Source organism: Trichechus manatus, unplaced genomic scaffold (genome assembly GCF_000243295.1).
Source record: "Trichechus manatus latirostris isolate Lorelei unplaced genomic scaffold, TriManLat1.0 scaffold00050, whole genome shotgun sequence".
NCBI classification, from domain to species: domain Eukaryota; kingdom Metazoa; phylum Chordata; class Mammalia; order Sirenia; family Trichechidae; genus Trichechus; species Trichechus manatus.
In genome coordinates, this window is record NW_004443986.1 from 3,652,033 (window position 1) to 3,669,519 (window position 17,487).

A 17,487-nucleotide genomic window follows, 5' to 3' on the forward strand; every position below is an offset into this window, starting at 1 on the left:
TAAATCTTTTTTGAGGCTTTGTGATCTGGTTAATGGAAATATACCACTTTCATTTTATAGTGTTTTAGAAACTATATTCACATATGTTGTTGTTGTTGGGTGTCATCGAGTTGCTTCCAATTCATAGCAACCCCATGTAATACTGTAGAACTTCCCATATAGTACAAAATAAACTAATCATCATTAAGTTCTGTAACGAAGCACAGTTATATTGCTACTAATTATTTTTATTAAGTAACATTTATGTATTTACAGTCTTTTATTTACAGTCTTCTCGCTTTTTCATTAGCCAATCCTTTAATCAGTATCTCAGACTCATTTATTTGTTGACTGCTATAGATTTAGATTTTGAAGTCTCTGTAATATAGATGGAATAATATTTTAATGCATGGGAATGAATAAAATATTCCAGGGAGAGCTTGTAGAGAAAGAAAAAAAATGCCAAAGATGGGATGTTAAGGTACTTTTAAGGATGGGCAGAGATGAAAGAAAACAAATTTATAGAATATGAAACTATGCCAAAGTGATCATGAATTTCATTTAAAGATACCTTCATTTGGTGTTTAAAGTTCTTAAATTAGAAGAACAAAGAGAAAATTGTTCATGAAAATGTAAACTGAAATGAAATTAAGTCCATACAAAAATAATAACACTAACGTAAAATGGCAGGGTGCCGTCAAGCCTTGTCTGACTTCAGTGGGAAGAGAGAGAATCAACATCAGCATCATCCCAAGGCTGATTACTGTGAGGTGGAGGCCAAACATATCTCCACCCTCCAACCTATCAATTCTGATACCACCTGTCCCTCCCACAGCACTCTCTACTTCTCTGTTGGGTTTGATAATTCATTGCAGTGACCACACAGACCTCACAGACCACACTCACAGTTATGGGATTTGTCAGAAGTGGCATACATTCAAATGTAGACGCTTAGATCAGGGAATAGTGGACAGCGCTTGCTTTGGTAATGAATTGTGGACATAGTGTGCTACTTGTTGCATTTGTATACATGTAGGATATTTTTTGTCATTGTACTTTGTTTTAGTTTTAAATTACGTGCTTCAGTTTTCCTCTTTATACGATTAGGGTTAGAATTATTATCTCCTGAAGACATTCATATTAATAAGTACACTCTTTTAAAGCATGGAAAAGATAATTTTAGAAAATATGAGAGAATTAGATCTAGAACATTTCTATGTTATGCCCCACCTCCTGATGTTCTGTGTTAGTGGTTCTCAAATGTGGCACCTGGTCCTCAGCATCATGTGAGAACTTGTTGGCCATGCAGATGTGAAGCCCTGTCCTAGACATTTTGTTGTTGTTAGGTGCCATCAAGTCAGTTCCAACTCATAGCGACCCTACAGGGCAGAGTAGAACTGCCCCATAGGGTTTCCAAGGAGCAGTTGGTGAATTTGAACTGCCAACCTTTTGGTTAGCAGCCGAGCTCTTAACCACTATGCCTGAATAAAAACTCTGGAGGCTGGATTCCAGCATTGTGTGTTAGTTAGTAAGCCTTCTAGATGATACTGTTGTCTGCTCAAGTTTGAGCACCACTGCTCTAATTGGCTAATTACATTCTGCTACTCACAGTACAATTTGAATTCCACATTTGTACCAGTGTAAAGTAAATGCAACTCATTCCTCACTGAAGACAAGTAAATTAACTGCTCTTTTTGGTTCTGTGAATTCAGAGAGCTAGGGTATCGTTATGGTAGAATTACACATAACTAAATGTGCAGCTGTAATACTGTTAAGTAATATCTTTGAAAACCATTTTCCACATAGTAGAGGGTTGGAATAGGTTTGAATGTTAAGGGCTTTCTCATCTTTAAAATGATGGCCTTTAGACTTGTGAAAAAGACAGTAACCACCAGTTTACTCAACCTGTAGCCATAAAGATACAAAGTACTAACATTCACATTTTTTAAAAAAACTAAATTTACTATTATTTTACCTAGGTGAATAAAAATTTGTAGACAGGAAAAAAAAATCTGTCAATACATCAGAAGGTACTGAACTATGTATACCTAATCTTTGTTTTCTGGAAACTTAAAGGTTAACATAGTTTTCTTTAATTTCAGTTCTTTCTCCTTTCTCTCCCCCAAAAGGAGAAAACTTTATTTACAACAGAAAACCTCATGTATTGAAGTGAAACGTGTATCTTTTACCCCAAGGATGTAGAAGAAATCCTCTTTTGGTATACTTAATATATTTTATTTTGGAATTATTTGTAAATACTCATCCATACCAGACTAAACTAAACTGAGAATGTTTTCCTTATATTTAATACTGAATTACTTAATCCTTTCTAATTTATGAAAGTTTATGTAGTTGGTTAAATTTTACAAAAAATGGTAACTTTGCTCTCATTTATGCTTATGTCAATGTGGAAATGGAATTTTACTTCTCCTGCCAAGAAAGAATGAGATACTTTAATTTATTTACAGATAACTCTTATACCATAGAAATTTAAATAAGGCTAGGAAGCATGTGGAATCAATATAGAGAAAACATCTTTACCCTTCTTCTTACTGATACACAGTAACTGAACAATTTAGTTATATTGTGACTCTTAACGATTCTTAAAGTCTGATACAACCCTGTTCTTTTCAGTGTTGACATATTGCATTCCTGTTTGGATTCTTATATTATTACATTGTAACTAGTTGTTATGCCAGAAAATTTTAAGGTTCAGAAGGAAAGGAATCAATATCTAAAATTTTCACTTATGTTTTATCTAATATAACAGTTATTTTGGAAATTTTAAACCTGTTACTGTTGTTGGATTACAATTATGGTTCTTAGGTGTCTATGGTTATTAACTTTACGTGAACTAGTTTGTGATTACGGGAGGTGTCCTTAAATCTGGCCAGCTACTTACCTGTGATCTGCTAATGGAATTATTGCATATAACTGATGAGTAAATAGTAAAACCCTGTCACTGTAAAAAAAAAAAAAAAAAAAAACCTTGAAAGCTGTATTCTGGAAATGGCAAGCATTTGTTACATACTGATAACCATATACTCTTAGGTGATACTCTTTTTTTATGAAAACTGATATGCTAATTTTTAGCAACTCGATAAAAAGTTTTTTTTTTTTTTTGGATTTCTACTCCAACAGCTCAGCTCACAGTTTTCTCAGAAACCATGCCCATTGTACATCTATTCCAATACCTTGATATTTATTTCCTATGAATCATAGAAACTGACTGACAATTAAAACATTACCCTTCCTATTGCGGGACATTTTTAATCATTTAGCTGTATACCCATGTGAAGTGAGTATTTTCTTCAGTATGATTTTATTCAGTTTTGTTAATGTATGCCTGTGTATCAGTTCCTGTGTAGTGCTTATAGCCACCATTGCTCAAAAGAAGGCAATAGAAGATACATCCATCCCCACATAAACTCTGACTCCAGGTTTCTCTTTACTAGAGGAAACATGCATCCTGGTTTAATTACAAACACTCTTTTCCTTGGATGTATCGATTTTATGTTAACTGTTTTCATTTAGCCATACTATTTTAAAGGGAGAAAGAAAATTTATTGTTTAACCTAGTTGCAAGAGAGTTATTATTGTGATTACTTATAGTGTGATAGTGTAATATTTGCATTCAGACTCTATTCATAGTTTTCATGTAAAAATAAAGTTACAAATAAAGGACTCTGTTTAATCAAGCTTCCAAGTAGTACACAGTACATAATTACTTAAGAGCCCGGTAATGATAGCAACCATAAATAATACTTAATGACACTAAAACCTGTTACAGCATCAGTTGCTCCAGATGGATTATAGATTTCTCAGGACCATAATATCACAATATAAAGGTATATGAATAAGTTTAGGAAAGAAAGCAATCTGTATCAGTCTATCTATGTCAAACCTTAATCTTAATAAACTTTTCTTCCGTGGCAACAAGTAGTATTTCCTAATTATAGGTAACCAGAATTTTAAGTTGCTTTGATTTACTATAATTTTTAGCCATTATTATTAAGAGAGAATATGGAGCTCTGGTTGTGTAATGGTTAAGAGTTCGACTGCTGACCAGAAGGTAGGCAGTTCGAATCCACCAGCCACTCCTTGGAAACCCTATGGTGCAGTTCTGGTCTCTCCTGTAGGGTTGCTGTGAGTTGGAATCAACTCGAGGGCAACGGGTAATGTATTCACACTATAAATTCTGTCATTGGATAAGTTAAGTTCTTATTGAATGATTGCTTCATAGCTCTCTCAATGAGGAAATAGTTGAAATGTTTTGATGGTTTTTTATCTTAATATTTTACCGTATTAAGGTGCAGTATATCCCACAGATGTGGAGGAGTTAACAAAGGTCTATTACAGTATAGCGATGCTTCCCGGAAGCAGAGTCCACTGGCAACTTGTTTTCAGATGTGATACTTTGTTTTTATGAACTGGCCCATATTTAAGTCCAGTTCTGTAATGTTTAAAATGTCCCAAGCATACAAACATGCTATAATTTATATAATAATTTACAGTTTGGAATTACTTTTCCATCATATAATCATCATAGCAGTCCCACTAGGTATTTATTAAACTCACACTTAGAGATGAGAACACTCAGTTAACCCCTGGTGTGCACTTTATGTAAGCTCGCCATCATGGTTTGAGGGGTGTGTAAACTCAGCATATAACTCATTATTCTATCCTTGGCTGTCAGTGATTGAGTCCAGGCATTGCCCGGGACTCTGCATGTTATTTTAATAATCCTCACAAGAGTGTGTCTCAATAGGTATGATTGTTCTCATTTCAGAGATAAGGAATCTAAAGGTATAAAGGTGGTTGGCAGAGTGGGAGAAGTATGGGAGGTGGTTAATAATAGTTCACATTTAGGGTCAGGCTGCCTGGGTTTTTATCTAGGCCCTACCACTTAAAGCTTTGTGACCTTGGGAAAGTTTCTTAACCTCCCTAAGACTCAGTTTCCTAGTCTATTAAAAACAGTGATGCCAGTCTCATAGGACTATTTTGAAGATTAAGTAAGATGTAAAATGCTTGGCATACAACGTGTGCTTAGTAAGTATCACATCTTATTACTAAGCAGTTTATTCAAGGTCACACAGATGGTAGGAGGTAGTGCTTGTGGCAGTATCTCATGTCACTTTCTTACTTTCTAATCAAGGGAAACAATGGATAGGATAGTGGTAACTAATGGTGCAGTGGTTAAGTGTTCAGCTGCTAACCAAAAGGTTGGCAGTTCGAATCCACCAGCTGCCCCTTGGAAACCCTATTAGGCAGTTCTCCTCTGTCCTGTAGGATCTCTATGAGTTGAAATCGACTCAATGGCAACAAGTATACAGGTAGTTATTTTAAAAAGGGAGAGATAGTAGGTATGAGATGAACAAATAGAGGGAAAGTTTGATAAAAGAGTAAAAATTACGTGTCTGGATAGAGAGTACAGGGCATTAAATAAGTTTTCCAAAAAGTCACGTTAGTATTTTTTTTTAGATGGAAACAAGAAGGGAGTGTGCCCTTCCTGGACTTATCTTTGCATGGTATTTACTTAAATCCTTTACCAGTGATTAACCTTAAACATGAGAACAACAAAGATATTTATTTACTTTGGTAGACCACTCCAGTGATCATTCTGCACTTTTCCTGCTTAAGCATAGTTATCCATATTAAATAGTCTTTCCTACGTTTAGAGTTATGAACGTTGTTTAGAGAGAATTTGTTTTTATTCTTCCTCACCTTCAAATCCTCATTTTTAATTACATTCCATTTTGGTACTTAATATTTTTTAGATTCTTTTTTAGTTCTTTATTTCTGTAGCTTGTATGCTCTGTGGAAGCCCTGGTGGCGTAGTTTTAAGAACTATAGCTGCTAACCAAAAGATCAGCAGTTCTAATCCACCAGGTGCTCCTTGGAAACTGTATGGGGCAGTTCTCTGTCCTGTAGGGTCGCTATGAGTTGGAATCGACTCAATGGCAATGGGTTTGGTTTTGGTTTTTATATGCTCTGTGTAAAGGCAGGACCTGTCTACTGTCTAATTACATTGGCTGATACCCCCACTACACACCGAGGAACAAGTCATAAATCACTCTGAGATGGCTGATCTCTTTCATTTCTTTTTCAACTTCACAGTGGTCAGCAGTTAACCCTTGATGTTTATCTGTGTTCTGCTACCAGTGACTAGTTGGAACTGGCATCAATCCCATTGATTAAAATTAACTTTAAAAGATTCTTAACATGATTTAAATTGGGCATTTTAAATTTGACATTGATATTGTCTACAAAGTAAATCATCTATTTTTAGGCCTGCTTTGCTTCTTTCATAATATAAGGATTTTGGTTTGGGTTTTATTTTTTTTTTAACAACAAGTATTATGTGGTGTAACTCTTAAATTGTGCTTCATACTGGAGCTTTTGGAAAAGGAGCAGAGTATAGTTAACTCTTACGTTGTGAGACTTTAGTATATCCAAGCACATTTAGCCATGAGAAAGCAAGCAAAAAAAAAAAAAAAATCTTGCAGACTAGAAATGGAGGAAAGGTCATTTTCTCTTCTGTCTTTCAAGGAGAGAATATTAAGCCTTTCCTTTGGTCTTAATTAACTGTTAGGTCAATTAATTTAGCTTAAATTATTTTTTATCCTAAGGAAGTCTGTTCTCTGGCCTTTTCAAATTGTACATTCACAGCCAAGCATTTGGCCTCTTCTTTAGTGGTGAGGCACATGCTGAATTTCACTTCCCTGCATTGAGAAAAACAGTGATGATTTACCAGCAAATATACTTCAAACATTTAAAAGTTTGACATGTGATGGTTTGCTCAAACTGAGGGAAAATCTGAGCCAGATAATTCAGTTCACATAAAAACTTATTGAAATAGGAAGTCTTAAAAGGAAAGCCAAAATCAGTTTAGTGGTTTTTCTTATTTAAATATTAAGTTTAAAATAGATCAGAAAAAATAGAAAGACTGTAATAGTGTCTAAAAGGATTAGACTTTATAACAAGGCAATTCACAGGCTGTAGGAAATACTGCAAATAATTAAAGCTACCATTTATTGAACTGCCGTTGAGCCAGTATGTACCATATCAACCCTGCAGAATGGGTTTTTTTTGTTTTTTGCTTTAATCACCACTTCACATATTAGGAAACAGGTCAAATTGCTCAAACATTTAGTAAACGGCAGAGCTGAGATTTGAACCCAGTTCCATCAGATACCAACATCTACAGGCTTACAAATGAAATAGTGTTTGTGAGTGTGTAATAAAATGCTAAACAAATGGTACCTATTATTTCCATTTCACTGTATTGTCTTCCAGACCATAAATATATTGCATTAATAACTTTCTATCTCCAATAGTAAGCATAATAGGTGATAACAAGAACCATCCACCCTCCCATCAGACTTTTCTTCACATATACAATCCACAAGCAGTTAGAAGATATAATGAAGGAGAAGCCACCTTATAAAATATAAAAAACCAAAACCAAACCTGTTGCTGTTGCGTCGATTCTAACTCATAACGACCCTGAGTCAGAACTGCACCAGGTTTCCAAGGAGTGACTGGTGGATTCAGACTGCCTACCCTTTGGTTAGCAGCCAATCTCTTGACCACTGTGCCACCAGGGCTCCTTACAAGATATAGTACTTAGGAATAAACATAAGAAGAAATGTGCAAATCTTTTTTGTGGACAACTTGAAAACACTCTAGAAGAGAAAAAAAAGACAAACAAGTAGAAAGGCATACGTGTTCTTGGATAGGATGATTCAGCAACACTAAAGATGTCAATTCTCCCTGTTAAATTTGTAAATTTAACATGATGTTAACACCTAACAGCTCTCTCCCATTCCCCTTCCTCCCCCCCCCCCCCAGAAAAAAATAGAAGACAAGAGGATTCTAAACTTTTCGGAACTATGTCTGGAGATAGTTGATTCTTTCCCCTCCCCCACTAGCTCATCAATGTGTAGATATATATTGATGTTGAAATTATTTTTATAGATGTACATTCTGAGGAAACTTATTCTCATAAGTAGGTAAGGATGGAGGGAGTGTTTATAGCAGTGCCATGCAGTTCTTTGAAACTCCTAAGTTATTTGGCAAAAGCATGTAGTGAGCTTATAAAAAATTAATTTTTACAGTCTGTCACCTGACAACTTGATTAGCTCCTCCTTCAGTATTATTAGCATAGAATTAGAAACTATCCCGCTGGCAAAAGAATTCTTCACATATTTCATTATAATACCACTTTTCCAAATTGTCTCTTTGTTTGGTATACGGAAGTTTTCCAATATAACCTTTTAGAATTGCTTATTTAGAATCTATATACCATATCACTGTTTTTTTGCCCTTTTCCCACAGTTGCGTTAAAATCCTCCCCACCTGACAGAAACGGAGGCCAGGATAACTGTAGAACAAAACTCAGAGAAGGCCTGAACTTCCAAGAAGGAGAGTTCTTATTACAGGTAAATTTTAGTAAATGTAGTTCCTATAATAAGGAGAAATTCCTTTCCTTGTCTTTTAGCATGCACCAGTGAGTTTATTAGAATGCACTACATTTGTTTCACTATTTAAAAATGCATGATGCTGTGCAAAATAATATGAATGTGATCAATGGATAGTATTGCCTAGGGAAAAAAAATATTTTCAGGATGAAAAAATACCACAATGAGTATATACTGTTACTGCCAACTAAAATTTAAGAGTATTCAATTTGGAGGTGTTAAATAATGATTCAGTATTTGAGTTTCTGGTGGGTGCCAACATCATTTTTAGTCCTGAGATTACCAGTGAAGTATAAAATATACAATCCACAATCAAGGACCTTAGAAACCAGTTTGGATTAAAAGAGTTACAGCCAGCCATGCAACAATTAGTGATCAATAACATATCATGAGAGTTAAGTGGGCAAGCTTTGGAGCCAGACTGACTTTACCTCCTGACTCAGCTTTTTCCCAACTCTGTAGCTATACAGTTACTGTGAGTTCTTTACTTCAGTTTCCTCTTTTGTAAAACTGAAATTTGGTGACTACTTCATAGGATTGTTGGGAGAATTAAACCACTTTACATAAAAACTGCCCATTTACTAGTAGGTGCTATTGTCTTTCTAATTAAGTTCTCAGAAATATAATATAGAGCAAGGATCTTGAAGCTGAAATGAATTGGAGTGAAAAAGGAGACCATCAGTGAATTTCATTACATCATCTGAAAATGAGGGTATCCGCTAGACTATGTGAGCAACATTAAGCACGGGAACAGTGTCTTGTTAACTCTTGAATCCCAGGACGTAGTTACGTGTCCTATTTAATGTGAAGTAGTTAATTATATATTTAATAAGTTACTATCATGTATATAGCTGTTCATAGTTGTCCGAGCACGTTCATATAAATCCTTCTTTACTTATTTCCACAAACTTATAACAGTGACACCTTACATTAATTGAGTGCCAACTATGTGCCAAGCACTGAATTAGATGAGATATATTCATCATATCTACCTGATAAAGTGCCTGTTTTTTAAATGACACTAAAGTTTGAAGGGGTGAATAACTAAAGCCACAGAGCGAGTAAGAGACAGAGGCAGAGTCTGTTACTCTATCTTGAGATAGAGATAGAGATGGAGGCTCTTCTAGATCTGACTCCAAACTGTGTGATTTTTAAGTAAACCATACCATATCTCCATTTACGTGAAAAAATAGTCAGAAGGGATTAACCATAGCAAGTAAAAGACCAAGTACCAAATTGAACTTAAGCAGGAAACTGTGATACCTTAAATATGTAATTGTAGAATTAATATATGATAACCATAAACCTTAAAGTAATCTGAGGTATTTTTGTTATCCAATAGGAAAGTAAGAGATATTAGTTAACACTGGACTTAAATAATCACAAAGAATAGGAAAAGGGGTATAACTTCCAAACTAAAAGAAAGAAAAAAAATGGAAAAATAATTGGCCCAAAGCAAGCAAGAAGGGAGACAAAAAAGAAACATAGTACAGATGGAAAGCACAAAATAAAATAGAAAGCATGTAATAAAATGATAGATTTGAACCTAAATATATTTGGTAATTACATTAAATTCAAGCACACTTGTATATTTGTTTTATATGTGTATTATATTTGTATTACATGTGTATTTATGTGTATTACATATATATTGTACTATGGTTTTCAATAAAAAGTTTTTAAATATCTTACAATATTTTAAGAATATTTAAATTTTAAATTGCATTGATGCTTGAAATGTCTTTGCCCAAAAAGATTTTTCCTATCTGGATTTCTCTGTCAGAGGTTATCAGCCAGCACCTTTATACACTATCTACTTCTATAAAGCAATATGGCAGATTACAGTAAATGATGTCTGTGTAGTTTATGTGTTAAAATGTTTACAGTATTTTTAAAACAGAAAATGTGAAACATGAGGAAGGGAGGGAACAAATATTAAGGTTATTGTGATTGAGCATTAAATTTAGCTGTAAGCTTTTCCTTACCCAAATCAAAAGGAATGAAAAAATTCCTCTCATTCCAAGGTTGTTTGGTATGTTAATGAAGTGTAAAAATTTTAACCATTTTGAAGAGGTTTTCAGAGACAAAAATAACAGCCTTATCTGACAGATATTTTTGAATAACAATATTGTCATTAAGTCACATCACTAATTTTATAACTTTTTTTCCCTGTAGGCTCTGAATGGATTTGTATTGGTCGTCACTGTAGATGCTTTGATCTTTTATGCTTCACCTACTATACAAGATTACCTGGGGTTTCAGCAGGTATGTTTATTTTTATTACATCATTAGAAACCAAAGTTTTTAGAAAATTAACTTTCTACTTTTTATGCATTTTATAATTTAGGGACACAGTTGAAATTTTGTTTATATGTAGAAAGTATCAGTTCAAATATATATACTGTAGAAGAAAAATAATATTTCTAGAAAGAAAAAGTATTTTTTTCTAATATTAGTAATTTATTACATTATAATTCCTTTAAATGTTTATATGATTTATGGATATTGTACTTCTTTCACTTATTAATCATCTCCTGTGTATGAGAAGGAGCCCTGGTGGCACAGTGGTTAAGAGCTCAGCTGCTAACCTAAAGGTCAGCAGTTCGAATCTACTAGCTGCTCCTTGGAAACCCTATGGGGCAGTTCTACTCTGTCCTGTAGGGTTGCTATGAGTCGGAATCGACTCGACGGCAGTGGGTTTTGGGTATGTATAAGAAACTGTTTCAGGCAAGGGGTAGATAGGGTTGGGAGGACAGATGAAACTATTTACCATCAAATAATTTGTGGATAGTCAAGGACATATGAAAATTATGAAGTGAATCAAGTGCCATGTAAAGGTACAAAAAAATACTATGGCTTCTACCTTTAATTCTGACTCATATGGATTATAGAAGGTTTCCTCAAGGGCATAGTATTTAAGCAAATGTAAAGAATGTATAGGATTCATATGATGGATAATTGAGGAGGGCCCAGAGGAAGGAAAAGATTTATAAGTACTGTACGACCACTGCGCCACCAGGGCTCCGTCTCATGCGTAGGAGATGATTAATAAGTGAGGTTGTTGAAGAAGGCAGATGTGTCTGGTTTGCTGAGTGTTACTGAATGAATGGTGAATAAATGGAGTTGTAAAGCTTTTGGCATATTTGAGGGACAAGAGTATCAGATATGATTCTAAGTACACTTGAATGCTAACTATTTTTATCTACCAGCAGTTCCCAAAATTTAATGTGCCTACGGGTCACCTGTAGAGCTTACTAAAATCTCGAAGCCTCATTCCTGGAGACTTTGTTTCAGTCAGAGTAAACCAAACCAAACCAAACCTGTTGCCGTTGAGTCCAGTCCGACTCATAGTGACCCTATAGGACAGAGCAGAACTGCCCTATAGGGTTTCCGAGGCTGTAATATTTATAGAAGCAGACTGCCACATCTTTCTCCTGCAAAGCGACTGGTAGGTTCAAACCTGACCTTTCAGTTAGCAGCCAAGCCATTAACTACTGCACCAGGAGGACTCCTTCAGTCACGGTAAAAGAAACCCATTGCTGTCAAGTCTGACTCATAGTGACCCTATAGGACAGAGTAGAACTGCCTCTTAAGGTTTCCAAGGAGCAGCTGGTGGATTCAAACTGCTGACCTTTTGCTTAGCAGCCCAAGCTCTTAACTGCTATGCCACCAGGGCTCCAGTCAGGATAGGAGCAATGAAATTGCATTTGTAACCATCTCACAGGAGATGCAGAGGCTGCTGGTTTGAATAACACTGTTATATGAATGTAAGTTTAGACTATATTATATACACAATGTAAGCCAATAAAGATTTTTGTAAAAGAAAATGTTTATGCTCCAACCTATGTTTCAAATGGTAACTCTAGCAATAGTATAATGGATGGAATAAAGATGGTTTAAATGCCAGAACATTAAGCTCTTAGGGAGGCTTTTGGCACAAAGCTTAAATTTCATTTTTCCTGCATTTCAAAGAAAATATATTAATATTCATAGAAAAGCCTGTTTGGAACTTCACGAATTGTATAACTATCTTAATTATGATTTGATATTATGATTCATATCAGTTAAGAAAATCAAAGAGATTAGCCATTTTCCAAACTATTTTTTTCTCACATAGCTTGGATATTCTTTAAGAAGACATTCCTGTCTGGCATGGGTGGTGGTTTAAGGCACCATTTTTAAAACTGCGAGTTGTGACCAGTTACTGGGTAATGAATTTGATACAGTGGATCACTATCAATCTTTTTCTTTAATTGCTTAGAATTTAATAAACTAAAATAATATAGAATACACAGTATCATCACACATAATCAATGTGTTTTTATGAAACTCTTTTCCATGTATGTATGTGTGTTTGTGTGGGCGTGCACATGCATGCGCTCTTACCATGAGTTGCAGTTAAAAAAAAGTTAGAAAAACACTGGTTCAAGTTCTACAGGCTGAGCGCTGTAGTAAATGCAGAGGGCCAAGAAGTCAGGGAGGGATTCTGACATGGTGAAGGCACGATCCCTTGCCCTTACGAAGTCTACTTGGAGGTGAAAATTTAATACAAAGAAAAGTATTAGAGAGCAGTGAAGAAAATTCATAATGCAAGCTATTAAACTTAGAGAAGTCAAAGAGGACTGGGTATTCAGGAAGGGTTTCATGGAAGAGGTATAGGATAAATAGATAAGAAATAAGCAGAACTTAATATGCTGCATTTAAGGAATGGGGAGGTAGCTATCTGAACCTTAGCATTCATGTTAGGAAGTGATGGAAATTTGTCTTACCAATTACAATGCAAATCTCTTTTTCTAGCTTTTCTTATGTTGGGTGACGAGAGAGCTTTGGCAATCGTTTGATTTGCATTTATCTTCACTAACAAACATCTACTAATCTAGACAAGTTTTGAAATTATATTAGTATTTTTTTTAATTCAGTACTTGTATTTTCTTTCATCTTTTTTTATTTAGTCTGATGTTATACATCAGAGTGTGTACGAATTTATCCATACTGAAGACCGTGCTGAATTTCAGCGTCAACTACACTGGGCATTAAACCCTTCACAGTGTACAGACTCTGGACAAAGACTTGATGGTAAGGATGTTTATCAAAACATAGCCTTGTTGATTTTTTAATATAATTCTGTTAAGGGAGGCAGTGAACCTTTGGTGGTGGTGTTACTTGCCTTTGGGTTGATTCCGACTAATGGTGACCCCAGGTGTGCAGAGTAGAGCTGTTCTATAGGGTTGTCAAGGCTGTGACCTTTCAGAAGCAGATCACCAGGCCTGTCTTCTGAGACACCTCTGAATGGATTTGAACTGCCAGCCTGCTGGCTAGTAGTCAAGCGCTTAACCACTTGCACCACCCAGGGACTCCATCCCACTTTGCCGTCGAATATATTCCAACTCACAGCGACCCTATAGGACAGAGTAGAATTGTCCCATAGGGTTTCCAAGGCTGTAATCTTTATGGTAGCAGACTGCTACATCTTTCTCCCATGGTGTGGCTCGTGAGTTCAAACTGCCAACCTTTTGGTTAGCAGCCAAGCGCTTAACCACTGCGGTACCAAAGCTCATTAGGGACTCCATTAGGGGAGTACAACTCTATGGCAAAGTTAGGGGAGGAATGGAAATACGTGAGTCTGTAGTTCTAGGCCTCAGCCAGGCTACAAGATCTAGATGAGCTGAGGAATGTTTTGGCAGATGAGAGCCATTAATGACTTTCAAGCAAGAGTACTGCCACAATAGGTAATAAGGTAACAACTCTGTTCTCATTGTGAAAGATGGAAGGAATGTACAAGATTGACACAGGAGTGTGTGTAAATTACTCTGTGTTTAAAATGCACCAAATAAAAAAGTAAAACAGCATTTTCAAGTATAAAAAAGCTTTTCTCAATAGAAGCAGTTTTCCAGAAGTTTGTGACAGTGTTAAAAAGAAAAGGCATTAGAAAATATGAAAATTGTTAATAGTGATAACTCAATAAAAATAAAAAGTAGGTAAAGTTCTGTGTAGTAAAAGTGACATTCAATAAGTTTTCGGTTTCTTTTCATTAGCCTCTCTTCTGAAAATGACTATTTTTTCTTGAACTTTTTTTTTCTTGCTTTAACAGCAATGTCTGGAGAAAGTTAAGGACCAGAAAGTTAGTAGTTTTTTGCTCCCTCCCCCGTTCCTTGCACCATAGACAGCTGCTTTCAAGGTGAAACGGCCTATTTTTTACCTGTCCTTCTTCCCTTTTCCTTTTGTGCTTAAATAGACTTTAGATTATTCAAGAGGATTGAATTGACCCTATGGTATGAATTTTTACTGATCCCATATGCTAACTAACTGTGTCTTATCCTTAATTCACTTGTAAGAGATAAGATCTCCACATATACATGCTAAATACATAATATGTTTTAGATAACAAGTATCAAATGACTTAAAGATCTGTTTAACATTTTGCTCTTAAATACTTCTCCATTTTATAGTAGGCTACTTTTTAGAAGCAGACTTACTGCCCTCTCTTCACATCTTCTGTTACTACTGTTCCGGAAATGACTGTTTTTTTGTATTCAGAATACAGACTCCAGTTTAGAAATCAACACCAGTTTCAGCTATTCAAACACTAAACAATTAATTTTACGGTGAAATGGAAAGTAAATTTGTGTTGCTGTTATTTCTACAGAAGCTAATGGCCTTCCACAGCCAACAGTCTGTTATAACACAGACCAGATTCCTCCAGATAACTCTTCCTTTATGGAGAGGTGCTTCATATGCCGACTAAGGTGTCTGCTGGATAATTCATCTGGTTTTCTGGTAAGGTGCAAAAATCTTATGACATTAGCATTTAGTATTAAGTTATGAAAAATGAAAAAAGAAAAGTGAATTCCTTGATTCCAGTTTTCTTTGATTATCTTTGAGTTTATTTTTTAAAAGCTACTACCAAGGAATTCATCTGATTTTGGACCCTGGTGGCACAGTGGTTAAACCGATCGGCTGCTAGCTGAAGAGTCGGCAGTTTGAAACCACCAGTGGCTCCACAGGAGAAAGATGTGGCAGTCTGCTCCCCTAGAGACTTACAACCTTGGAAACCCTACGGGGTCACTATGAGTCAGAATTGATTCTGTGGCAGTGGGTTTTTTTTTTTTTAACCAGAGAATTCAGATTTTGATTATTTCCCATAACTCAAAAAACTCTGTCCTTTAGTTACAGTCCTTTGTATGTTGCTTACTCTTAGGACTTTTTAGGCATAAGATAAGAGAACTGTCTAGCCCTTCTATAGTAACAGGATGCTTACTGTCTTGGGATTTAATGCTCACTAGGCAGAAAAACTATCATAGCCTTTTCCACATGTCTGGAATAACTGCCATATAGAAGAATTATTGTATATTCATGGTTGCAGAATCATCATCTTGTATGAGATGTTTTTCTGGTTGCATAGTCTGAACACTTAGGTGGGATAACCATAGGGAGCAGCTTGGACAGGATACTCCGAGTGGAGGTGGTCCATCCTCGCAGTTGCCGTATTCTTACCACATCTTACTCCACCAGGTAGAGGAGGAGAGAATACAGAGCTCGTTGCATATTCTTCTTGTGAATTATCAGGAATTTGAAATGGATAATCAAATCTTAAACATTACCACACTGATTTTGGAGGTGGGATATGGGGGAGGGATTCTTTCTGAAGATAATTTTGCTGACCCAGAGTTAGAATTGTGCTTTCAGAAAGTGTTCCTGGCACTGACAATCAAAGAATATATTTCTGAGATTGAATTTCTATGTGTACTAAGGTCTTTTCTTTCTTGTGCTGCTGTCACATTGATACCAGAATCAGTCCTTGGCTTGATAATACTGTTTAAACGATCATGTTAATGTATAGATTGTCTCTGTTTCCTCTGTCTTCTAAAGTTACTCTATTTTCACTGTCACTGAGCTCTGCATTTTTTATGTGATTTCATAATGATTCAATTTAGTGTTTTAATAAAATTGTATTTTGGTCTCTATGTGGACAATTAGTACATGTACAACTCATGTATGTTTGAAAATTAATGTTTATTTGATGACTTTATCACTGTTCATTCCGGAAATATAGCAAGGCACTGTGCTAAGTGTTAGTGATAGGGCAGTTGGGAGCTCAGAAAATGATGTGAGTATTGCTGTTATGACCATTATTAAATTAGAAGCAGGGAGTGGCTCTCTTTTCTTATCAGTCCCTTTAGATAGTCCTCATACTACCTTTTGAGATATTCCTCATAGACCTATACTACCTCCCTCATGCTGCCTCAGACTGCCTCAAAAAACCTTAGTTATAATGGGCTTCCTGTGGAGAGAGGAGTGAAAGAAGGTAGCAGCTTTCAGCCTCAGAGATTTTGTCTCTGAATTATCAGGAACCCTAAAAATGGTCACAATTAAGTCTTTGAAGGAGGAACTTTTTAAAACTGTTAATTTTAATTAACTGTTTTTGGTTTGTTAAGGCAATGAATTTCCAGGGGAGGTTAAAGTATCTTCACGGACAGAACAAGAAAGGGAAAGATGGATCAATACTTCCACCTCAGTTGGCTTTGTTTGCAATAGCTACTCCACTTCAACCACCATCCATACTTGAAATCCGAACCAAAAATTTCATCTTTAGAACTAAACACAAGCTAGACTTTACGCCTACTGGTTGTGATGCCAAGTAAGTCAAACTTATTTAATCAAAGATACATTTTGTTGCAGGAAGTCTCTCTTAGGATGTAAAACATACAGTGTAGATTATAATACTGGTTATTGTTATATTCACTATTATTTAATATTATTTTAGTATAGCCCTTTAGAGTAAAATAATTCCATAAGGCTCACAAATCATATTATATTAGACAGTTTTTTTTACAATACTTTCTACAGTTTTCATACCATAAAGATAGTATACCTTAATAAGGCTCAGTTTCCTGATACCATTTATTCATTTGTTTGTTTTATATTTTTAAATTATACAAAATTTATTTTATTTTTAGCTCTAGAAGTTTCATCACTTTTTCAAAATTATGAAGTAGGACCTGTTATTAAACATTAATACCATGACCAT

The 17,487-nt window shown here is 35.4% G+C and overlaps 1 protein-coding gene across 1 annotated transcript in view; it reads left to right on the forward strand.

The window, feature by feature from the left end:
- Nucleotides 1–17,487, forward strand: part of AHR (aryl hydrocarbon receptor) — a 45,088-nt gene that overhangs the window by 16,554 nt on the left and 11,047 nt on the right. Inside the window, exons 3-7 of the mRNA XM_023732281.1 lie at nt 8,317–8,420; nt 10,635–10,724; nt 13,412–13,535; nt 15,106–15,236; nt 16,895–17,097. Coding sequence (XP_023588049.1) covers nt 8,317–8,420; nt 10,635–10,724; nt 13,412–13,535; nt 15,106–15,236; nt 16,895–17,097 — 652 coding nt within the window. The remainder of the gene's footprint in view (nt 1–8,316; nt 8,421–10,634; nt 10,725–13,411; nt 13,536–15,105; nt 15,237–16,894; nt 17,098–17,487) is intronic.